A 21865-nucleotide genomic window follows, 5' to 3' on the forward strand; every position below is an offset into this window, starting at 1 on the left:
AATGAAGAGTTAAGTGGTTGTGGTATAACTTGGGTAAGTTGTGAAATGAACTGAATGCAGAAGGGTGGCAGTAGGAAATTGCAGGGCTACCTGTCTAGAAGCCCTTTAGACTGAACTGCTACAGTATTTAGATAATCTCTTCACTGCCAGAGATTCCTAGTGTTAGGCACCTGAATCGAAGCTTCATCATTCGGGTGGGTTGGTTCAAGGGTTGTAACATTTATACTAACAGATAGGCAACCATATCATTCGCAAGGAAATATATTGTTTGTGAGTGTGCTAAAGTAAGTAACACCTGATGGCTTGAGCTTTATAGTGTACTTGTTCTGCTAGCATGGGAAGAAATATGTTACCTGGTGAAAATCATGAACATGGTGTTTGACCTTAAGGAAGCTATCTATGGAGATACCAACGGTAGGTCAGTCCAGGCTATTTTTGACATTTACAATATATGTACATCATTTTGTTGACACATTTTAGATGGCTTAAAATCCATTTTTATTGCTAGCTAGACAGATACGTAGATTTGGTTATACAATTGTGATGTGTTCTTTATGAGCACTGATACACTGTGTAAATACAGGGTTTCTTTCATTAAGAAATGCTCTTATCTCCTTGCATGTGTTACAAAAGGCAAATATTATTTGTACCTGCCATTGGTTTGTACCTGTTCTTTTAGTGCCGCTCTGCTTGCCAAAACATTGTACAAACCACTCTAGGAGACAGATGAATTTTTCATTATGAAAACCAATAGCCTCCTTAAAGGTTGTAGTATGTTGCATATTTATGACTGTTCTTCTGTGCTTGTTGCCTCCCCTTAATTTTGAATTACGGTGACTTCAACCTTTGAGTGTTTTGGTTGCATTAGACAAACGCAGGAAGTTACAGCCTGTCATCGAGGCGCTTGAGCTTCCATGAATTGGTTGTTTCACTCCCTCTTGCAGATTTTCGGTAGACTGATTTCAATTTTTATAGTTTAGCCTTGATAGCTTCCTCGTGTGAGTCTTGCAGATAGAATTTAGGACTAAGGAATGTGCCTTTATAAAAGATGGGAATATTTTTTACTTTTGTGATTTTTCCATTTTCACAAATCTTAAATGTCTAAGAACCAAGAGTTTAGTCTGTGTAATTCAGGTATAGCTTTCTTCTCCAGAAGATTTATATCGGGGCTTAAAGAGGCTGTTCGTAGCATGCAAGAGCTCTCCTGTATTTTTACAGCTGGGTGTTGGAGGTATGGTGAGATTAACTCAAAACCATTTCCATACTAATCTAATGCTTCCTAGGTGCTTTTGTTAGAAAAAAGAACAATTTTGATTAGATTTTTTAAAAAAACTTTTGGAAGTGCATTGTGGAATTCCTTGGATAGTAGTTTTCTTGTTTGTTAAGGGGGAAATTTCCATTTGTGTTGTCCTTGAAGACAGCATTAGAGCTTTGCCAGCGTGAATGTGTCCACACTGTTAATGCGGACTGCAGCTGGAGCTGATCCCTCTGGATACTGGGGCTGAAGGCGCTGTGCGGGGTGTCAACGTGGAGGCTCCTTTAGCGGAGTGTTCAAAAAAGTACAGGGGTGTAGTCAGAAGGGTTTTCTGCCTTAGGCTTTGGCTTTGAAGTGAGTTGTTGCAGCGCTTGCCCTCTTCTGTAATACTGATTCTTAATTTCAGAGACTGTTAGTAAACTACTCTAATCGCTAGGTTTCTAATAACAGAAGAAATTTACTGTCATAGTCTTAAATTGCTGATTATAAATGGGTGACCTCCCATTCAGTATCTGTTTTTTTGTTTTTTTCTCTCTCTTTTTACTTCTCTCTTCTTCCTTTTTTTGACTAGTGTTTGAGGTGATTTTATTTTCTCCCCCCCCCCCCCCCCCTTAACTTTCATGTTAATGGTTAGAGAATTGTGGAGGACCTGTTATATAGCTTTAGGCACAAAATGTGGTGTGGTACCTAGCCAAATGCTTCTTGTTGTGCTGGCAAATCTTTTTAATGTGTTTTGGAGCTTATTCACAGCTTCCAGTTATCATAAACATCCGGAAATAACTTTTTGAATTCTCCAGCTAGATCCCAGAGCTGATTACTGGAGATGTAGAAATACCCTTTCTAGAAAGCATTCATCACATTCATCATATTGATGCTGCTGCTGATGGATGAGTATGCTGCTTTAAAGACAGTGTCTTGTGGTGCTGGTATTTGTGGTGAAATTATCAGTATTGTCCATCATGCTTTCCTATGGACACTGCTCAATTTATTTAAAAAAAATATTACTGCCTGCTGCCTGCTTTTTACCTCTCAGGCAAGTCCCTCCCTTCAAAAAACGAGAAAAAAAAGGTGAAGGCTCACCATCTGTGGTGTTGGATCTCAGCAGATAACCTGTATCTGATCCTTTCTTGAGCAGCGGGACTTAGAGGTCCTCTTTTTGCATTTCAAAACAGTGTTTTAGCTCCTGTGTATTTTCCAGTCTAAAATGATGTTCTCTGCCTGAATCGACTTGTCATTTTAGTTGCACTTCTCTGAATCATGTGCCAGTGAGACAAACCACACAGAGCTATCAAAGGAATTTCTTATCCAGAGGCACTAAGACTTAGATTTTATTTATTTTTAAACTTAATTCCCAACCTTCATAGATCAGTGAGATAAGGTCCAGTTCTTCCATTTTCTCTGGCGTGACCTGTTAACCTGTGCTAATGATTTGACTTCTGTAGCCAAGAAGCTGCCTGGGCTGGGCATCTTTCCTTGATTCGTGGAATGACTGGGATTGTGTGGAAGACCATTCTTTAAAAATAAATCCTTATCTCTGCTATTCTCTTTGCAGAGAGAAATCAAAGTTAAGTGACTCTTAACGTTGGCTGCTCTGTTAGAAGTTAAGGTTCCTGGTATTTACTCTGAATGCCTAAACAGCATTCACAAAGCAAAATGGCCCTGTTGTGTGGCATAGACACGTTTCTCCAACCAGACATACTTGTTTATTGAGAGAACTTGGTGAGTCAGGAGCTATGAAACATTCATTGATGTTGCAGCCTGATACTTCTTATTTAATAGTCCTTTTGTGGATGTCTTGGAGAAAACGTGTGTTCCTCCTCACCTCGTAAGTGTCTACATGCAATTTTTGGTTTGGGACACTTAAGCAATTTTCATATCTGTTAGTTTTAATAAAGTGTACCAACGTTTTTGAAAGAGACCTGTAGATAGAGCATCCTTTCCTGTTCACAGTCACAGGAGAGAAGTAGGTGGATGACATAGGATGCCACCCATGGATTGCTTTTGCATCCTTAAGCTATTTTCTTCTAAACCTTATTGGTTATCTGAAGTAGCTGTGGAGCAGGATTGTCTCCAGATGAGTTGCTTGAGAATGTTTCCTCAACATGCAGAAATAGGGGGACGCATCTGCTCATGCGGCTGCAGCATGAACTGCATCAGATGGTTGGGTTCACACAATCTGGCAGGAGAAAAGTGGCACAGATTTGGTGACAGGCAATGGGGAGGTGGGAAAATAAACTGGCCTCTTTGCTTCCTTGGACCTCCTGCCTGACACATACAATTAGATGACTTGTCTTAAGACAGTGAAATGCCCTGATGGCTTTTTGGGAAGGATGGGCTGTGGTCACAAGCTATGGGTGGGGGGATGTGGGCTGAAGGGGGAGTGTATATAAGGAGCCACGCAGTCCCCATGACTAATGCAGCTTTTGCGGAGGAACAAATGTTTGTGTTGTCGAGCAGGAAATGTCAGATGTATGTTTATAGATTAGAGTTACCTTCTAAACTCTGTGAAGGTCTTCACAGTGAGTCAAAATAGAATTACTCTGCTGAGATAAGTCAAGTTTCTGTCAGGCTTGTTCATACTCTTTTACACTTTTCTACTGTTCTTGCCCTCTCTTTGAATTTTAAATATTGTCTGTGTATGACAGGTAACAAAATGCACATCATCAGAACACCACCTCGTGTGTTTGGTACTGGGATTTGTTGTATCTGAAACTGGTTTGCAGTCAGCTTGCTGCATTTCTCATGCAGAAGGCAGGCAGGTGGCAAGTAGCTCAACCTTTTTGTAGCTAAATAGCATCAATTTCTTGTGTACTAGTGCGATGTTTGTCGGAACATGTATTTACTTGTTTATGAACACATAACTAAACACCTAGTTATCTGTAATTGGAGTTTGCAAGCTATCCTTGAAGTTTGCAAGCTATCTTTCAGTCTGTCCTTGGTAGGTAGCTGTGTATTTCCTTTTGGTTTTGTTTGTTTTGGGATCCTTGTTGTTGTTGGGTTTTTGTAGTTACTTTTGTGTTAGGAAAGAAAAAAACATTTCGCCAATTCTGATAAACAGCCAGAGGTAGGGGCAGTTACTTGCATTGTGGATATTTGCTGTTGTTGGGAGACAGGCTCTTTGTGGTGGGTTTTGTAGCGCTGCAGCTGTACTGCTGTGAGTGATCTTTTTACCACTCTACTTCAGGCAACAGGAAAAAAAAACCCAAGATTTCCTGAAGCAAAACGCTTTGTGTCTTTGCCCTTCAGCTTTTCTCGTGTAGCTAAGCAAGCAAAGGGTTTGAATTGTGATGAGGTGAGATGTGACAGGAAAAAAAATATAAGTTGTAGCTTTTTTATGTATTTACTCTGTGTGTTTGACAGCACTTGGTTTGTTTCCCTGCTATAATTATCCTGCCTGTTCTAAGATTAGGGTACCAGTGTGACATGGGCCAAGGGCTTGTAGCCTGGATAGTGCTTGTACAGGCAGTGGCACTTCTGCTGGTGGAGCTGGGTTGTGTCCTCAAATAAAACACAACTGTGTTGGAGGAGGGGAGAGGAATTTTCATGTTCATACTGCAGCAACGTGAGAGACTTTTGCCAGCACTGCTCTCTGTTGAGCTCTGCTTCCCTGTGCCACTGATTGACACGATCCACTGGCAAAACCCCATGGATATGTGTGTGTGTGTGGGTGTTGTTTTAAAGCATTACCTCTTTTTATTTGTGGAACAAAGGTTTACCAATGAAGTATGAAACTGTAATAAAACCACAAGCCTTTATTGCTGTTTTTTTTCGTGACTGCATTTTTAATTGATGTATCTGTTCGTGCCTTTAACATTGCAAATAAAATTGTTCTTGTCCTCCTTTGTAAGGAATGTACCAGGGTGGGGAAGATCTGGGGAATGTTATTTGTTTTGGTTTGAGTGGCTACACAATGGGTCCTGCTTTCTGTATACTTATTTCTAACTTGCCTATACCTTAAAAATGGAAAACATCCAACATGTAGCAGGAACTTCTCTGTTCGCTCAATTATTTCTTGATCCTGTGTGTTTTTTGTAGGCTTGGCCTATGAGTTTATTACAAAACAAGAGTAGAGTGAAGCTCTGAGAGGTTCTGGATCTTCAGGAAGTGACTTTTAATGGTGATGGCAGCAGGCATTAAATGCTTCAGCTGTAACTACTTCTGTTAAAGAAATGTTTGTAAAGCATTAGAAATAGTGTTTTTTCGATGTTTCAAATCTATTTGTTTCACTTTCCTTTCAGCTGTCAACACTTCAGATTGTAACTGAAATGTCTTATTCTTTTAAGACATCTCCATTTCATACAAACTACCTGGTCTTTTCTCATTAGTAGCTCCCTGACAGTCCCATAGTTAAAAGTGTGAAGGAGGTTCTCAGGGTATTCAGAGAAAAAAAATACCAGCAAACCCCTGTTATATCCGAAGTGTTTGTGGTAGTCTGTGGCAAGGTTTATCTGAGATTTGCAGCAAGGTTATTCAGTTCTGTTGGTGTGTTTCAACAGAGCAGAAATTTAGTTAAATCTCTCTGGGTGCAGACCTCATTAAATACATGAATCATCTAATTTAGGGCTTTTAAATAACATGACCTATTTCAGTGTAGGAAAATACCTCTTGTGGACACCTGTGCATTGAGGATCTCTTGCAGGTGCTGGAGGTTTGAGGAATTGGTAGAAGTTTCGGGCTGGTTTTGCTACATCTAAGGATAGTGTACTTTCTCATATTAGCACTTTAGGTTTAAGAATTAATGTGAAAATAACTTGAGTAATGTATGTGTCTGAATACTTTGTACAGTTTGAAGAACTGGAGAGGATGGGAGCATTTGTACTCCCTCAAAGATTGCAAATGCAAGTGCTGGTCTGGTTATTCAGCCTTCAGTGGCTGGCAAGTTGCAGAACCCTGATATGCTGAATTAGCTGTTTTAGTCCCAAATATATGCTTCAAGTATTATTTTGAATTTGATCTTTTGGAATTGACTACAAAATATTCAGGGTATTTTAACGGTTTCATACAAAAGATCCAAATAGTGAGTTGTGGTGATGGATTCTAGGCATTTAACTTTCTTGTGATTTCTTGGGAATCAAGAATTCTGCAGGAATATTATTTCAGCTGCTGTCACAGGCCTTGTGATGGCCAACAAGCCACTGCCAAGCACTGAGAGAATTTTTAAAATAGAAGCTAAGGCTCATAAGTTGATTTTCTGGCTCCCGCTTGACCAGCGGGGAGGTCCTTAGCATGCACAGACGACTGCTGGTTTCATACTTTGTGTGGTGTTTTTCTTGGTTCCTGAAGAACTGAAACAGTTTACAAGTCTTACCAGTCTGATTCATTAGACTTATTGGGAGGCAGTAAAAGACTGTGTAAATGAAGATGCTAATTAATAGAAGGTAAAGCCCAACTCCCCCATCCAAACCAGAACATTCAGCTCTGATATGAGAAGTAAGGAAATGGAATCGAAAAAAGTTTCCTGTAATTCGGTAGTTATCATGTGGGGTTGCACACAAATCTGATTATAATTTTTTTCTCTCTCGCTTTTGAACATCAGTGATTTATCTCCTTTCCTTTGAACCTGTGTGGATTAGTTATGCTGCATGGCAGAAAGTGAGGGAGGGACTTGTAAGTGGTGTTTCAGAGCTAAGGACTGGCACAGCTTTTAAGTGCAACTGCTGGGGATTTGGATATTGTCAGTGTATGAGGTTTTATTCATCTGGCTGGATGTTAAAAAAATCGTTAACATTAGCGATGCTAGCAGAAGAGTGATTAGAAAATAATTACATTTATTTTATATTGGCAACTTGTCCTTTTCTCATTTTTTTTCCCCTCAGCACTGCTGTCCTCAATTGTGTATGGCAAATAGAAATCCCTTGAAAAATTGCTCATTACAGACTTTCTAAGTAGATACATCTGTCTCTGAACAAGTACTGTTTTGCATTATATTTCAGATAATCGGTGGGGGAAGAGCAGTGGTGGTGTGCCTTTAGAAACTGTATACTTAATGGGATTAAGCCACATTCTGATGTTAGTGTTTAAGATGATGTAACTTGAATACTAATTTTTTTGTTTTGTTTCTTTTAAGCAAATGGTTATGAGCCTTAGAGTTTCTGAACTGCAAGTACTTCTGGGTTACGCGGGGAGGAACAAGCACGGACGAAAACACGAACTTCTCACAAAAGCACTGCATTTGTTAAAGGCTGGCTGCAGTCCTGCTGTACAAATGAAAATCAAAGAACTCTATAGGCGAAGGTTCCCTCAGAAAATCATGACACCTGCAGACTTATCTATCCCCAGTGTGCACTCGAGCTCCATGCCAGCAACTTTGTCTCCGTCTACCATTCCACAGCTCAGTTATGATGGCCACCCTGCCACATCACCATTGCTTCCTGTTTCGCTTCTGGGACCTAAACATGAACTGGAACTCCCCCATCTCACATCTGCGCTCCACCCTGTCCACCCCGACATAAAACTTCAGAAATTACCTTTTTATGACTTGTTGGATGAGCTGATAAAACCTACCAGCCTAGGTAAGGTTGCACATGTTGTAATAACATTTGAAGTATTTTTTTTTCTTCTTGTTTTTTTTTAATAGTAATGGATGAATTCAGCTGGTAATGCAGTAACTGGTTAAATATTGCATCACAACAGTATTTAGAGAATTGCTATTTTTGGTAACTTTTGGAACAGATTGTTCTACATGGAGAGACATCTTACGTAACACTCATTAGTTGCTTTAGCTGAGCCACTAAATATGGTTCAAAGATCCCTTATATTTAAGGGGTGAGTTTGGCAGGAAACAAACCAAACCTGAAAAAAATGAAAAAATCTGACTGCTTTCAGTAGTTCTTCTAAACCATAGAGTTTAATTACTTAAAAAGCAAAACAAAACAAAAATACCCCTGAATCCGTCAAGCCCACAAAATCTTCTCATCTGTGCTGGGAAAGAATGCCAGACTAGATGTTTGCTGTGATCCGTTACAGCCTGGACATCTGAGTTGAGGAAGACTTGTGGTTCTTTTGCAGTTGTGGCTACTTTTCTTTAAACTGTCTTTTGTGTTAAGGTATAAATCACTTGTGTAGCTTCTGAGAATAATCTGGTGTTTACAGAGCATTATATAACAATGTAATTTTTCTGGCTCTGACTGCACGTAGCACTTAATGGCACGGTTAACTTTTAGTACTCTTAAATACTGCTTAAATACAATAGTCCTGTTGATTTCTGGAGGGGCTGCTTGCACGTTGGAACCTTCTGCTGCCTTGAAACCCTGGAAAAGATTGACTAAGAATATCTGGTAAGAGGAGGAGATATGTGAAAGTAGATATGGGGCGATGGTGGGTGAGTGGGAAAAAAAAAAAGCATTTGTGGAAGAGATCCCTTGTAAACAGAAATGAGCAGGTACTTAACAGTCTGAACATCTTCAGGAATGTAGGAGGCCTGATATGTGAGTGGTTATGGTGGTCTGCGGGTTTCTGAAGTATGTTGCACAGTTGTTTGTGTATTTTTTTGTTTTAACTGTTATAACAGGCATTGAGGGGAAAAAGCAGATAGCTTTTTATAATCTGCTTCAGGTATTCTTTGAAGAGGTATACTATATCTGTTTAGCTTTAATCTAAAACCTAATTGATTAATAAACATTCAAGGCAGTGGTGGTGGTACAGGATAATTAGGTACTCAGTATGTGTCTCATCACTTTTACATTATAAATACTTAAAAATAATGATATAATTTCAATAAGACATTCCAGTGCAGGAATTATGGTATGCATTTATTCCCAGATGTGGTAAGAACACTTTGCTGTCAGCTCTGTGTCTGACAAACCGGCCCCAAATGAAGAGATCGTAATTCACGCTCTGTCATGTCTTACTGCTTGAGGAGTTTATATACCATAGTTGTAGACTCTTGAGTGTCAGGGTAAGAAAATGGAAGTGGGTATAATTCCAACCAGGTACCTTTCTAAGCAATCTTTGTCCTTTCAGTTAACTTAGGGTATGTTTGGTATTTTTGTTTTACATGTGAATCCTGTCTGCAAATGTCTTTCTGCTTGTCTGAAGCAATACTATTAAAAAGCTTTTTTTTCCTTGTGCTTTTGGAGGAAGGGAGAGCTTCAATATCCATGCATATCGTAGAATGGTTTGGGTTGGAAAGGACCTTAAAGATCATGTAGTTCCAACCCACCTGCCATGGGCAGGGACACAGTCCACCAGCCCAGGTTGCTCCAAGCCCCGTCCAGCCTGGCCTTCGACACCTCCAGGGATGGGGCAGCCACAGCTTCTGTGGGCAATCTGTGCTAGTGCTGTGGCACCCTCACGGTGAAGAATTTCTTCCTTACAGCTAATCTAAGTCTACCCTCTTTCAGTTGAAAGCCATTCGCCCTTGTCCTGTCACTACAGGCCCTTGTAAAAAGCCCCTCTCCAGCTTTCCTGTTGGCTCTGTTAGGTACTGGAAGGTGCTGTAAGGTCTCTCTGGAGCCTTCTCTGGGCTGAACAACCCCAACTCTCTCAGCCTGTCCTCACAGCAGAGGTACCCCAGCCCTCTGATCATCTCTGTGGCCTCCTCTGGGCTTGCTCCAGCAGGTCCATGCCCTTATGTTGGGGGGCCCCCAGAGCTGGATACAGTGCTGCAGGTGGGGTCTCAGGATCGCAGAGTGGAGAGGGAGAATCAGCCTCCCTTGATCTGCTGACCACACTTCTTGTGATGCAGCCGGGATACAGTTGGCTTTCTGGGCTGCAGGTGCATGTTGCTGGGTCATGTTGAGTTTCTCGTCTGCCAGCACCCCCAAGTCCTTCTCCTCAGAGCTGCTCTCAACCCATTCTTTGCCCAGCCTGTATTTGTGCTGGGGAATGCCCTGACTCATGTGCAGGACCTTGCACTTGGCCTTGTTGAACGATTGGTTGTTTCCTTTTGTAGTGGAAAGTAATGTTGCTACAGATTGTAAAATTGCTGACTATAAATGTCGCGAAGGTATTTTAGAGTAATAAATACGTATATGTTAATGAACAAAGCCTGTTGGATTAATAACCTGTGATATGCAGCTTTATACACTTTGAAAACAACTTGAGTCAATTGTGCATCGAACTTGGCAGTTTTAAATGCAAGTGTGGAGCAGACTTGTATTAATTTTCTCCATCTATACAGTTGCTGATACTCTAAAAAGTCTTAAATTATTTGTTGAGTTTTTGCCCCAGATGGTTTGAGCATCTTTCTCAAGGCTGCAAACAGTGTGGGTTTCATCAAATGTCAAATTTCTAAGTTCCCTGGGTTTGTTTTCAAATGGCAGGTACTTGTCACAAACACTCAGAACTTCTCCCTGGCATTTGGCCAGCATTTCAACATCTCCTGCTTGGTTTTTCTCATCAGATTCCTCATGGGGTAGGGATAAGAAACTTTTGAATTCACTCTGTTTCCATCCACCACAGGAAGAATTGATGACCTGGGGTTTTGAATAATTACTGCCTGCTTAAAATGGAACTTAACCAGAATAGAGAAAAAGTGTGTGTGAGACAGAGAATGAGTGTGATCTCTGCTGATTTGAAGATCTTTAGATTCTTCTGAAATTATAGTTGTTAGGTAAAAGTTGGCCAAAGCACATCTTTGGATGTCTTTCTCCCTTGTCTCTCCCAAGTCAAGGTGGAATTGCTTGGAAGGTTTGCTACAGCAGTTTTCTGTCCTATAAAGTAAGTGATTATTAATTTGAAAAACAACAATTTGACAAAGCCTCAGGGAAGGGAGTTGCACAGCAGGGCACTTGAACATGCATTCTGTACCCAAATATTTTACGTAGGTGGGTAGTACACAAGCTAATGTGAATAACAGATAAGGAAATTAAATTTGCAAACTATTATTTTTAATGTCAAGAACAAAAGCAGGAAATGGATGTTACCTTCTTACACTTGCTTCCTCAAAATGTAGCTCTTGAACTGTGATTAAAATCAATGTGCTTACTGCTTGCTGGGCTGGATTCATGGCAAGGGGAAAATGCTGTACTTCATCCATCTGTACCCTTCTCAACAACAGCTATTGAGAATCTACTTGTGCATGGCTGGCTGAAGCATATGTGAAAAGCTAAGGTTAGAAGGCTGTTGGCTAACATTTTCTAACCTTCTCTGGCTTGCAGCAGCCCATACAACTTGTAGCAGTGAGTAGGATGCCTGCAGAAGAGCAGACTTGCCTAGCTAGTTGAACTCGTAAATTTAGCCTGTGCTACCTCAACTTGTTCTTGTTTGACGAACTGAAAATAACAGCTAGGCCTCGCTAACGGTGGGACTCTTCTCCTGCTGTTACTCTGCTCGGATTGCTCCTTTCTGAGTGTTTCAAGTGCATGACTCCTGTGTAGCTCTTTCAGAGCTGTGTGGCTAATACTGACAGTTATGGTTAATGCTGGCTGTGCTGTCAGGGGATGACACCATTTTCTTTACTCCCAAGAAGACTGTCAGTGGGCTTGTTTATCTGAAACTAAGAGATTATCTGGCCATGTTTAGTGGAGCTGTTGAATTTGAGCCATATTTTACTAGTCATCCTCATTGCAAAACTGAGGAAGCATCTATACTGGATGTTTTTGTGTACAAGTCAACTAGGAAAGCTCGATATTCTGAAAATGTATGTTGGTGGATGAGCCTTTTCGCTGAGCTTTTGCAGCACTGGTGAGAAATCTGAGCCCTCTGCCCCATGGTTAACCACAGTTCGATATAATTGTATGACTTTTTTTTTTTTTTTTTTTTTTTTTGGTGGGGTAGGAGGGAAAGCTATCCAATTTGGGCTCGATGGAATGTATGAAAGTTGCCTTATTATTTTGACTTCTCTGTTTTCATTTGAATAGGGACTCCTTTAAATAGTAAAAATTTGGTTTTACTTGCTCAAGTGAAGCTGCAGCTTTCATTTAATTTTTACCTATTCTCAGCCCTCAGTGCACAGACACTGTTAATGGGTTGATTTTAAGCATAAGACAAATTTTCTAAAAGTAATTTTGAACATACAGTAAGATCTCTTTTGTGTGGTGAAATGTATTTACTATGAGATGAGTAATCAGTACCGAAATTTTGCCAGATTATTATGGAAGGGACATCAGATAGTTAACTAAAATCTTAAAAATACTTCTTGTTACGGCATATGCCATTCCTAATTGCTTTAGCTGTGTAGTTGTTCCAAAAAACATTTTAACCTGTAAGGGGAAATTAAGTTTTTAGTTTCTATTTAAAGAGGCTGTAGTCTATGCTACTCTTTTAAAAGCTGTCTGAACGGCATACAGATGATCGTCCTGCAGTTTATTTGCTGTGCTTCAGGTTTAAGTGATATGGAACACAACAATGAAACTCAAATCTGAGCCATGGAAATCGGGATTTTTGCCTACAGGTCTCAGCTTCCTGGAAGGAGGAGAGAAATGTTAGGCTTTTTGGGGAGTCAGAGTATCACTTACAGAAAGCGTGCTGTCAGACTCCAGGTACTGGCTTCATCGGGTGAAAGAAGCTTCCAGTGGCTCTGCTGAGGCTTGTCTTGATTTGGTTAGGTCTTAGTTTAACTTCTTAATCTGTGGTCTCTTAATAACAGGATTTCTCCAATAGGCAGAATTTCACCCCTGGTGCCTGCCCTCAGGAATTATGTATTTACTAACTAGTGTTCATGCTTTCGACTTGGATTTACCTTGAAATTTTCTTTTTGACTGTGATTGATCGTGGTTACTTGGATATGCTGCATTCTTGAAGACAGATCTGCAACTGATCTGACTAAAATCTTCAGGGTGACTGTAGTTCAAGGTACCGCTATTAAACAATTAAGTGCTTAGAAGTCTAGGGTGGATACTATAAAAGTTTTGTTTGGCAAGTATTTCTCCCTTCCATATATCAGCAAGCTGATCTGTTGCTCTGTGCAATGGTTTATATGAAAGTCACGCTTTTACTGTCTTCTGTGTTTATTATTTTTTTTTAATGTTCTTTGTGGGAGGAAGTTCAACAAAACACTATATTCTCAGCTCGGGCTTCAGCTTTCTGACTTCCGGCTCTACAGCTTTTAATTGTGCAAGAATAAGCTGAAATATTAGCTCTCTTGTTCATGGGCTGTAGCGGAACTAGAATTACAGTGCACTGAAGTTTCTTTTTTTGACTTCAACATGTATTTGCAGGTGGTACGTATAGAGAATCTTTCCATAGTCTAGACTCCGTTTCTTTTAAGTATGAGACTGCTTTAACCAACTGGGCAGCTCTTGTGCTACAAGAAAAGGACTATAATTTGTAACTGCTCACTTCAGCTGATTGCTGAATCTCCTCATGCGTATAGAGCTGAGATCGCCCAAATTCCAGGACCTCACAGGATATGCGCTGATGTGAATGGATCTAGGAAGCCACTTTGCTTTCCAAGATCAAATTAGGATATCTTTTTGATAATTGATAATTTGATAAGGAGTTGGGTTTGATGATTCTCGTGGGTCCCTTCCAACTCAGGATATTCTATGGTTCTAATAAAAGCTTTTAGTAGAAGGAATTACAGCAAACCACGTGGTTGACTCAAAAGCATGTGAGTAATCCGTTAATAATCAGTGAACCAATCTGAGCTTGGAGTGGTCTTTCAAGTGTTTGGAGAGCTTGAGGCCTAGCAGCGGTGCTCACACAGCATGAGAGAGGAAGCTGTGCTATTGCAATATGTACTTTTAAAGATTTCCTCTTGCAACCGAGATGTTGAGATCATTTAGTAGTTACTGGAAATGCTGCCAGGACTTGGAAGTCTTCAGTAACTTGGAGTCTTTTAGAGATACTTTTATCTCCCTTTATGGTGGCTGTTAGAAGATGATGGTATGGGTTATGCTAATCCTGGCAGAGAGTTTACTAGGGACTTTTGTTATCGAATTGTGAACTTTAAACTTAATTTTTTGCCTTATAAAACTTGCAACTTTCCTGTTGAGAGTAAAAATATGCTGGAAGCAGGATACCCTGTGTAGGGATTTGGCAATGCTAGCTTTTTAGTACTGCTCATTTGAAGTGCTTCACTGCTGTTGGTGCTCTTAGGAACAGAGGCTAAATGTTCAAGCCTGAATGGCAGCAGTTGAGTTCTGGGACATACATTTAGGTGTCTAAAGAAATCAAGTGACTTAACTTGTATGGAGGATCCAGTGATGTTCCTTCCCTCTGGCAAAATGATGGCACAGATAAGCACAGAAGATCTGTGGGCCCATGAAGGGCAGTGGTGAGAGGAGAGCTGGGGTAGCTGTGTATTTACTCCACAGAGGTTGGCTGAGAGGGCGGAGGGTTCTGGCATGGAAGGTTGTCGTGAAATTATCCCTTAATACTTAGTGTAGGTCTTTAGAAATCCTCATTGCTCAGAAATGCTCTAATGCATGACTGATTTAAAAAAAAAATCAAACATAAATATCTGCCCAATTGCACAGAGTTTCCAGCTGATCTATTCTGTTTATACAATGTATCATAGAGAGTTATAAAATACGTAATATTTATGAATTAATTGTAGCCCTTGGAGTACTTCCAGGCTATTTTCATACATACATTTAGGCACTATTTCAAATAAGCTCCTTCGTTTCTCTACTCCCTGCCCTTCCCACCCCCACTGTAGCTCTGCCTGTTCCTTCGGAGTATTAACCGTTGAAAGCTCAGGTTGAACAGAAACTAAAAATCATCTTAAGTGATAAATGCAGCAGACTGACCAGAATCCAAGTTCAGTTTTTCATCTGTTTTAAGCTGAAGAATGTGGCATTGTCACTTTACAGTAGTGCAGTGGATTTGCAAGTGTAGGGCAGCTGTAACTCATGGAAGTGGGTTAAGAGCTAGTCACTGCTGTCAAGGAAAGAATGATTTATATATATATATATATATATGTATATGTGATTTACATGTTTACTGAAATGCTTCCCTTCAAGTAGTTTCGAAGTGTTTTGAAACGTTAAGATTACACAACATCCATTGTGATAAGTGATTAAAATGGCCAAGATGTCACAGTGAGCGAGTGACAAAACAGAAACGGGGATCTGGAATTTCTCTTGGTTCCGGTTGGTGTGGCCGAGCTCCTGAAGCCCACAGCCTGTGCAGGGCATGCTGGCTCTGCACAGCCCTCGGCTCTGCTCTGAGATGCTGGTATGCAGCTGGTCCGGCGTAGAGGCCAGCTTTAGCCTGGGCTGACATGGCTCTAGGCACTAACAAGAGACGTTTCCTGCCTTCCCGGGAAAGGGTGGCTCCCGGGAGGAGTCTAGCTGGGACAGACCCAATATTGCACACTACAAATGCATTTCACCAGATAACAGGAAATTCAAGGTATGGTGGGCAGCCGCTTAAAAGGTACTGCTGCTTGATTCCAGAAGACGGCAGGAGCTTGGTGCTAAGAGGTTGTGGTTAATAGAGAGGAAGTGTTTATGTATAAACACTTGTGTTACCCAGGAACTTCGTAAATGGTGGTGGTTTTTAAAGGGCTAATGATGCATCCTGAGATGTAGATCCCCCATTAAGGTGTGTCATGGCACTGTTTCTCTCCCATATATATGGTGTCTGCTTATATACAGTTATTACAGTGTACTGTACATAGACATTTGATCTTGCTTCCAGAAGCAGTTTTATAAATTAACCCTGGTCAGGGCTGATAAAAGAGGTTTTGGACAAACTACATTATGATGAGATTGTGTGTGTGTGTATATATATATATACACACTATGTATATGTACATATATGTGTATATATGCACACTTATACTATGTATACGCAGTATTGTGTTCTGGATTTCCTGGCTTTTGGTGCGATTAAACATAATTCAAAGCCTGTCTGAATTTTACCTCTTTAAAAGGTATAAGTTTTCTGTGCCTTAATCTAAATGCAGTAATTTTGGTCTAGCTTGGAGGCAGTATACTAAATTTTTAGCAGTGATACTTGAAAGAGAATTGAACATGAATTGACACAATGCCTTCTGTTGTTAAAAAAAATAAGCAAAATGCCTGTGCTGCAACAAAATTAAGTGTCTTGCCTGTCTGGGGAAGGCAAGCAAGAATTACGTACGTGTTGGGTTGGTAACTTCTACAGTGTTTAGGTTTTTCTCTAATATCTTGACAAATTTAGCTGATCAAAAGTATGTACTGTATTAGGTTAGTGAATAACCAACTAGGCATGTCTTGTTTATCTTACAGCATGTAGCAAAAATTTGCTATAGTCCAGAGACTCTTACTTAACATAACTATTTTTACCTTTGCAAATAAACATGCTATTATTGGAAATCATTGGTAATAGGCCAATTCAATGATAGCTTTTCTCATGGCCTGAACTTAGGTAATTACTGCGTTGTAAAGTGCAAGTTTAATTTTAGTCCAAGTATCTTTCTGCATTAGAAGGTAATATGTTCCCTTCACTATTTAATAAGCTGCACTTGGTCACGATAGATGGAAAAGATTAACCTTGGTATATTGGCACAGTGATGGTCAGCTGCAGTTGTGTTAGGACGCATCACCACCTCAACAATGTGATAACATAAGATTCATTAAAAATTTTAAGGTATCTGTTCTTGAATGGAAATTAGAGACGGGCCTTTTCTCAAGACAGCAAGAGGTATTTTACTGCAGAAAGATTGTGTGGCTATTTTTAGCTGTGGGTACTGGTGAGGTGGAATAGAATATTTTTAGAGCTGTAGAAAATGCAGCCACTCAAGCTGGGTTCTTTTTTTTTTTCATGCTAGTGCTATAGAGTTTTTCCAAATAAACAATAAAATTGGTAGGATCTGTTTTTTATGTATCATTATTATTACTGATATAAATTAAATACTAATTGTCTCTCTCTCTCTCTCTCTAGAGAGACATAATGTATCTACACATTCATATAGAATTTTGAGTGGTTTGGTCCTGTGAATGATACTGTCATGTATTAAAACAGTTTTTGCTCAAATTTTGAAAACTCACTGCTCATACGAAATGCATTAATGAAATACACAACCAAGGCATCAACGTGTCACTCTCACTTAATGTATACCAATTCCATATGCTGTTTGGATCATTACTTGAATGAGGTAAGCATGAAATAATTCAGGAAACTGTGGTGATAGTGAATTGGTAAAAATAATAGATTTGACGAAGAAACTCTGCTCTGTAATGTTTTTGCAATGTTTTAGGCATTTTAGAGTGTGTTGTACTAATGGTGGGGACCTGCAGAGGCAACGGACCTGAGCTTGTGCTGCTGGTTCTTAATAAGAGTATGTATGGTTTACAAGCAGATGTAGGTTTTGTTCGTTGCCTTGCCTGGGTTTAAGCTGGATGAATGAAGTAGTAGTAAATACTCTCCTCCACCCGCCCTGCTTCAGCACCCCCTCAAAAATGGTGAGATTCTGGTAAGATGAGAAATGGATTTTATGCGGCTTGTCTGAAGCTGTTCTTGTTGACACCCGTTTAATTACATAAGTCTGCTTGAAAAGCTTTTTATTATGCTTTCAAAACCTGCCCTTTCAGATTTCTGAATTATTCAGGATTTTTTTTAGCAGCAAGGTAAAGTGATGCTTGTGATTCATTGTTTTGTGGGTTGTTGTTTGTGTTTTTTTTACATTACTGTGCCTTTGTTTCTCATATGTAAATTAAAAAAAATAAAATAAAGTCTATTAGACATCTGTGCATTGTACCTCCTTTCTGAGATTGCAAAGGAGACATGGCCTATAAACCACTCTTGACTAATCCTCCAAGCTCTGTACCATTTGGAGAGTGCTAAAGAAATGGTTATAAAATTTAATAATTCATAGTTATGAGAAGAAAGCCAAACCCCCAAAAACCATTCCTGGCAAGTTTTTAAAGAATGTTCATATTAACTCTGTTGTCCTGGCTAGATTCCAGCTTTATTAGATTATAAATTCTATTTTAATCCACTTGGTTTTCAATTGGAGATCTATTTTTGCCTTTCTTTGTGAAATAATAATAGTTGTTTGCAGTGCATGGTTGCATGTTTCTAGCCATCAAAATTATTTTCTTGTATAAAACTATATATTTGCATATTTCTGGTTTTAATCATACTCCAGAACTTCAGAAGTAAATGATGTGCTTGACTTGCCAGGATCTGTTTGGTGTTCTTAAACACAGCAGATAGACCAGATGAATTAATAGAAATCTGTTAGCTTTTCTGCACTCTTTAAATTCCAGATTTCCAATGTCTCTTCCTTGAGAAATCTGAAGGGTTTAGAAATAGAGGAGTTTGTATAGTCATAGATAAGCTTGGGAATCTAATATTTAATGCTAAAGCTGTTAAATTAGCTCTGTTTAATGTGTTTTGTTGAAATTTTCATGCATCGTTTGTAAGGCAAGTAGATCTAGAAAGAATAGATATGGGTATAAAGAGATTGAGTGAGAACGAATGAGAGAAGATTAGAGAAAACCACAAAGAAAAAACATTTCATTTCCCTTCTAGAGGAATCTTTTGGTTTTGTTTGCTGCATTTGTTCTTCCTCCTAGGCAAGCCCCAGACAGGCAAACAGGGTCCTTCTCCCTAACCTGCCCCTTCTGCGTCCCCCATCTCCCCCAAGACAAGCCTTCTCACAGCCTTGGTTTGCAATAGCTTCTGAGGCAGCAAAATAAACAGGCAGTTGGTTTTCAAGTGTGGTAAACAGTGTCTTTATAAAGCTGTTGACTTTTCCTTGCTGTATTTAACTGACCTCTGCTTGAATGAACTTCCCATGATTTTGCAGCTGGCTGGCGGTTGTATTTTGCCCTACCTTCCTTGCTGCAGCCTGGCTGCAAACACTGTTACTGCACGGGGAGGCGTGGGTGGGTGGGAGGTTGGCCGGGTGTGTTGGTGTTAGAGTGGCAATTGCGGGATCTTAACTGAAAGCTAGAAAATGGAAGTAATGCTTTTAACCACCACTGCCCTTGTAAAACTTAACTATGCTTTCAAATGTGATAGTCTAGTTTTCAGTGTTGTTCCTGCCTCTTTTACAAGTTGTTTTGTGTCTCTGTTAAACTGATCATGTTTGTTCTTTGCTTAGTTTGTTCTTGCCATTTCTTAATATTGTGCTGAACGTGAAGATTAAAATTTTGCCTTTATAATTGGCTGAAATGTGTCTTCCTAAAAGTTAGATTTACATATGGTAGCACACACTGAACTGGGCAATTGGTGATTAAGTTTGCTCTTTTCCTGGTTGATAGTTACACATCCAAGGAGTGGAGCTGTATCCTATTCCTAGTTGAAGAGCCTGACCGTAACTGTCTTTTAGTGTAGAGTAGCGTAGCTTCTCGTCTGTCTGTAGTGCTCAATTTGTCAAAAGTTTTGAAATCTTTTGATTGGCTTTTGGATCATCTTTGCTTAATTAACAAGTTGTATCTTCCTTCTTTGCAATTTGGCCCTGCTCCCGTGATAATCACAATGATTGCTTGTACACAAAAGCAATGTATTGAAAACATGGCATGTGTATATTAATGCTGTTTTACAGCTAAGAAAACATCAAGCAGCATGTGATGAAGTACTTCTCCAATCACTGGGGATCATTGTTCTATCAGCTCATAGACTTTTGCTTACAGTTATTAAGACGAGTGCATATGCATAGCCAGCATAAGAAGAAATGTTGGAGGTCTTTTTGTTCTTAGTCTAAACTGGCAGCGTTAAAACCAACCAACCAAGCAGCGCCCCCCTCCAACCCCAAAGCCTCCTTCCTTGCCTTTTTCATTTTCGGTGGATTCTGGTTAAGAGTAAATTCATTAACTGCAATGTGCACAACACAGTTATTGGTAATGCTGAACGTTTCTTTGGTATTTTAATGGTTATGATTTTGAAGTGGCTATTTCTTTTGCAAAAATGTTTGATTCAAGCAGAAGCTATTTACTGTCTCATAAATGTGCTAGAGCTATAGTTCATGAAGAAAATAGAATTATGAAAGCTCCCATGTCAGCACTGAAGACCGTACTTCTTAATTTTCTGCCATTTTAATGTGTAATGCTTTAATTTGGCCAATGCAAGAGCATGATGAAACTGAATATAGAAGTTAGAAACGCAGTTCTCAAGATCACATATCAATGTTTAGCAAAAATGTCTTGCATTAATACCAGCCAGTAATGAACATGGAAAAAGGATTGAATTTTGGAACCTTTGGTGTTTTGCTAACAGTTATGTTGCTCCTCCCTTCTTTCTAAAGCAAAAATCATAGAATCATTTAGGTTGGAAAAGACCCTGAAGATGATTGAATCCAACCATTAGCCCAGCACTGCCAAGTCCACCACTAAACCATGTCCCTAAGTGCCACATTTACACATCTTTCAAATACCCCCAGGGATGGTGACTCCACCCCTTCCCTGGGCAGCCTGTTCCAGCACTTGACAACCTGTCAGTGAAGATGTTTTTCCTAATATCCAATCTGAACCTCCCCTGGTGCAACTTGAGGATGTTTCCTCTTGTCCTATCACTTGCTACTTGGGAGAAGAGACCGACCCCCACCTGCCTACAAGCTCCTTTCAGGTAGTTGTAGAGACTAATGTCTGCCCTGAGTCTCCTTTTCTCCAGGCTAAACAACCCTGGTTCCCTCAGCTGCTCCTCATGAGACTTGTGCTCCAGACCCTTCACCAGCTTCATTGCCCTCCTCTGGACACGCTTCAGCACCTCTTGGAGTGAGGAGCTTGAAACCAAACACAGTGTTCCAGGTGTGGCCTCACCAGTGCACAGTACAGGGCGATGATCACCGCACTGGTCCTGCTGGCCGCTCCATTTCTGATACAAGCCAGGATGCTGTTGGCCTTTTTGGACCCCTGGGTGTACTACTGGCTCATGGTCAGCTGGCTGTTGACCAACACCCCCAGGTCCTCTTCTGCCAGGCGATTTTCCAGCCGCTCTTCCCCAAGCCTGTAATATTGTGTGGGGTTGTTATGACCCCAGTGCAGGACCCGCCGCTGAGCCTGGTTGAACCTCATACAGTTGGCCTTGGCCCATCTATCCAGCCTGTCCAGATCCCTCTGCAGAGCCTTCTTGCCTTCAAGTAGATCAACACTACCACCCAGCTTGGTGTTGTCTGCAAACTTTCTGGCGATGCACTCAATCCCCATGCCCAGATTATTAATAAAGATAGTAAACAAACCTGACACCAACACTGAGCACGGGGGAACGCCACTTGCGATTAGCTGCCAGCTAGATTTAACTCCATTCACCACTCTTTGGGCTCAGCCATCCAGCCACTTCACCCAGCAAACAGTGCACCCATTCAAGCCATGAGCAGCCAGGTTCACCAGGAGAATGCTCTGGGAAATGGTGTCAAAGGCATTGCTCAAGTCTAGGTAGACAACATCCTCATCCACTAAGTGGGTCACCTTGTCACAGAAGGAGGTCAGGTTAGTAAAGCAGGACCTGTGTTTCATAAATTTACGCTGACTGGGCCTGATCGCCTGGTTATCCTGTACATGCTATGTCACATCACTCAAGATGATCTGCTTCATAACCTTCCCTGGCACCAAGGTCAGGCTGACAGGCCTGTAGTTCCTTGGATCCTCTTCCCAGCCCTTCTTGTAGACGAGTATCACATTTGCTAACCACCAGTCAACTGAGGACCCCCCCCCAGTTAGCCAGAATGAGTGATAAATGATGAAAAGTGGCGCAGTGAGCACTTCTGCTGGCTCCCTTGGTGCCTGTGGGTGGCTCCCATCCAGCACCATAGACTTGAGTGTGTCTAAGTGATGTAGCAGGTCACTGACCATT

At 40.5% G+C, this 21865-nt stretch overlaps 1 protein-coding gene across 5 annotated transcripts in view; it reads left to right on the forward strand.

The window, feature by feature from the left end:
- Nucleotides 1-21865, forward strand: part of PIAS1 (protein inhibitor of activated STAT 1) — a 67278-nt gene that overhangs the window by 18798 nt on the left and 26615 nt on the right. For all 5 annotated transcript variants that reach the window (XR_013929697.1, XM_080396956.1, XM_080396958.1 and 2 more), the window contains exon 2: nucleotides 7323-7767. Coding sequence is in view for 4 of the 5 variants with exons in the window: in XM_080396956.1 (XP_080253082.1) it covers nucleotides 7323-7767 (445 nt within the window). In the remaining variant the exon portion in view is untranslated. The remainder of the gene's footprint in view (nucleotides 1-7322; nucleotides 7768-21865) is intronic.

Source organism: Falco punctatus (assembly GCF_963210335.1).
Source record: "Falco punctatus genome assembly, chromosome: 7".
Lineage (NCBI taxonomy): Eukaryota > Metazoa > Chordata > Aves > Falconiformes > Falconidae > Falco > Falco punctatus.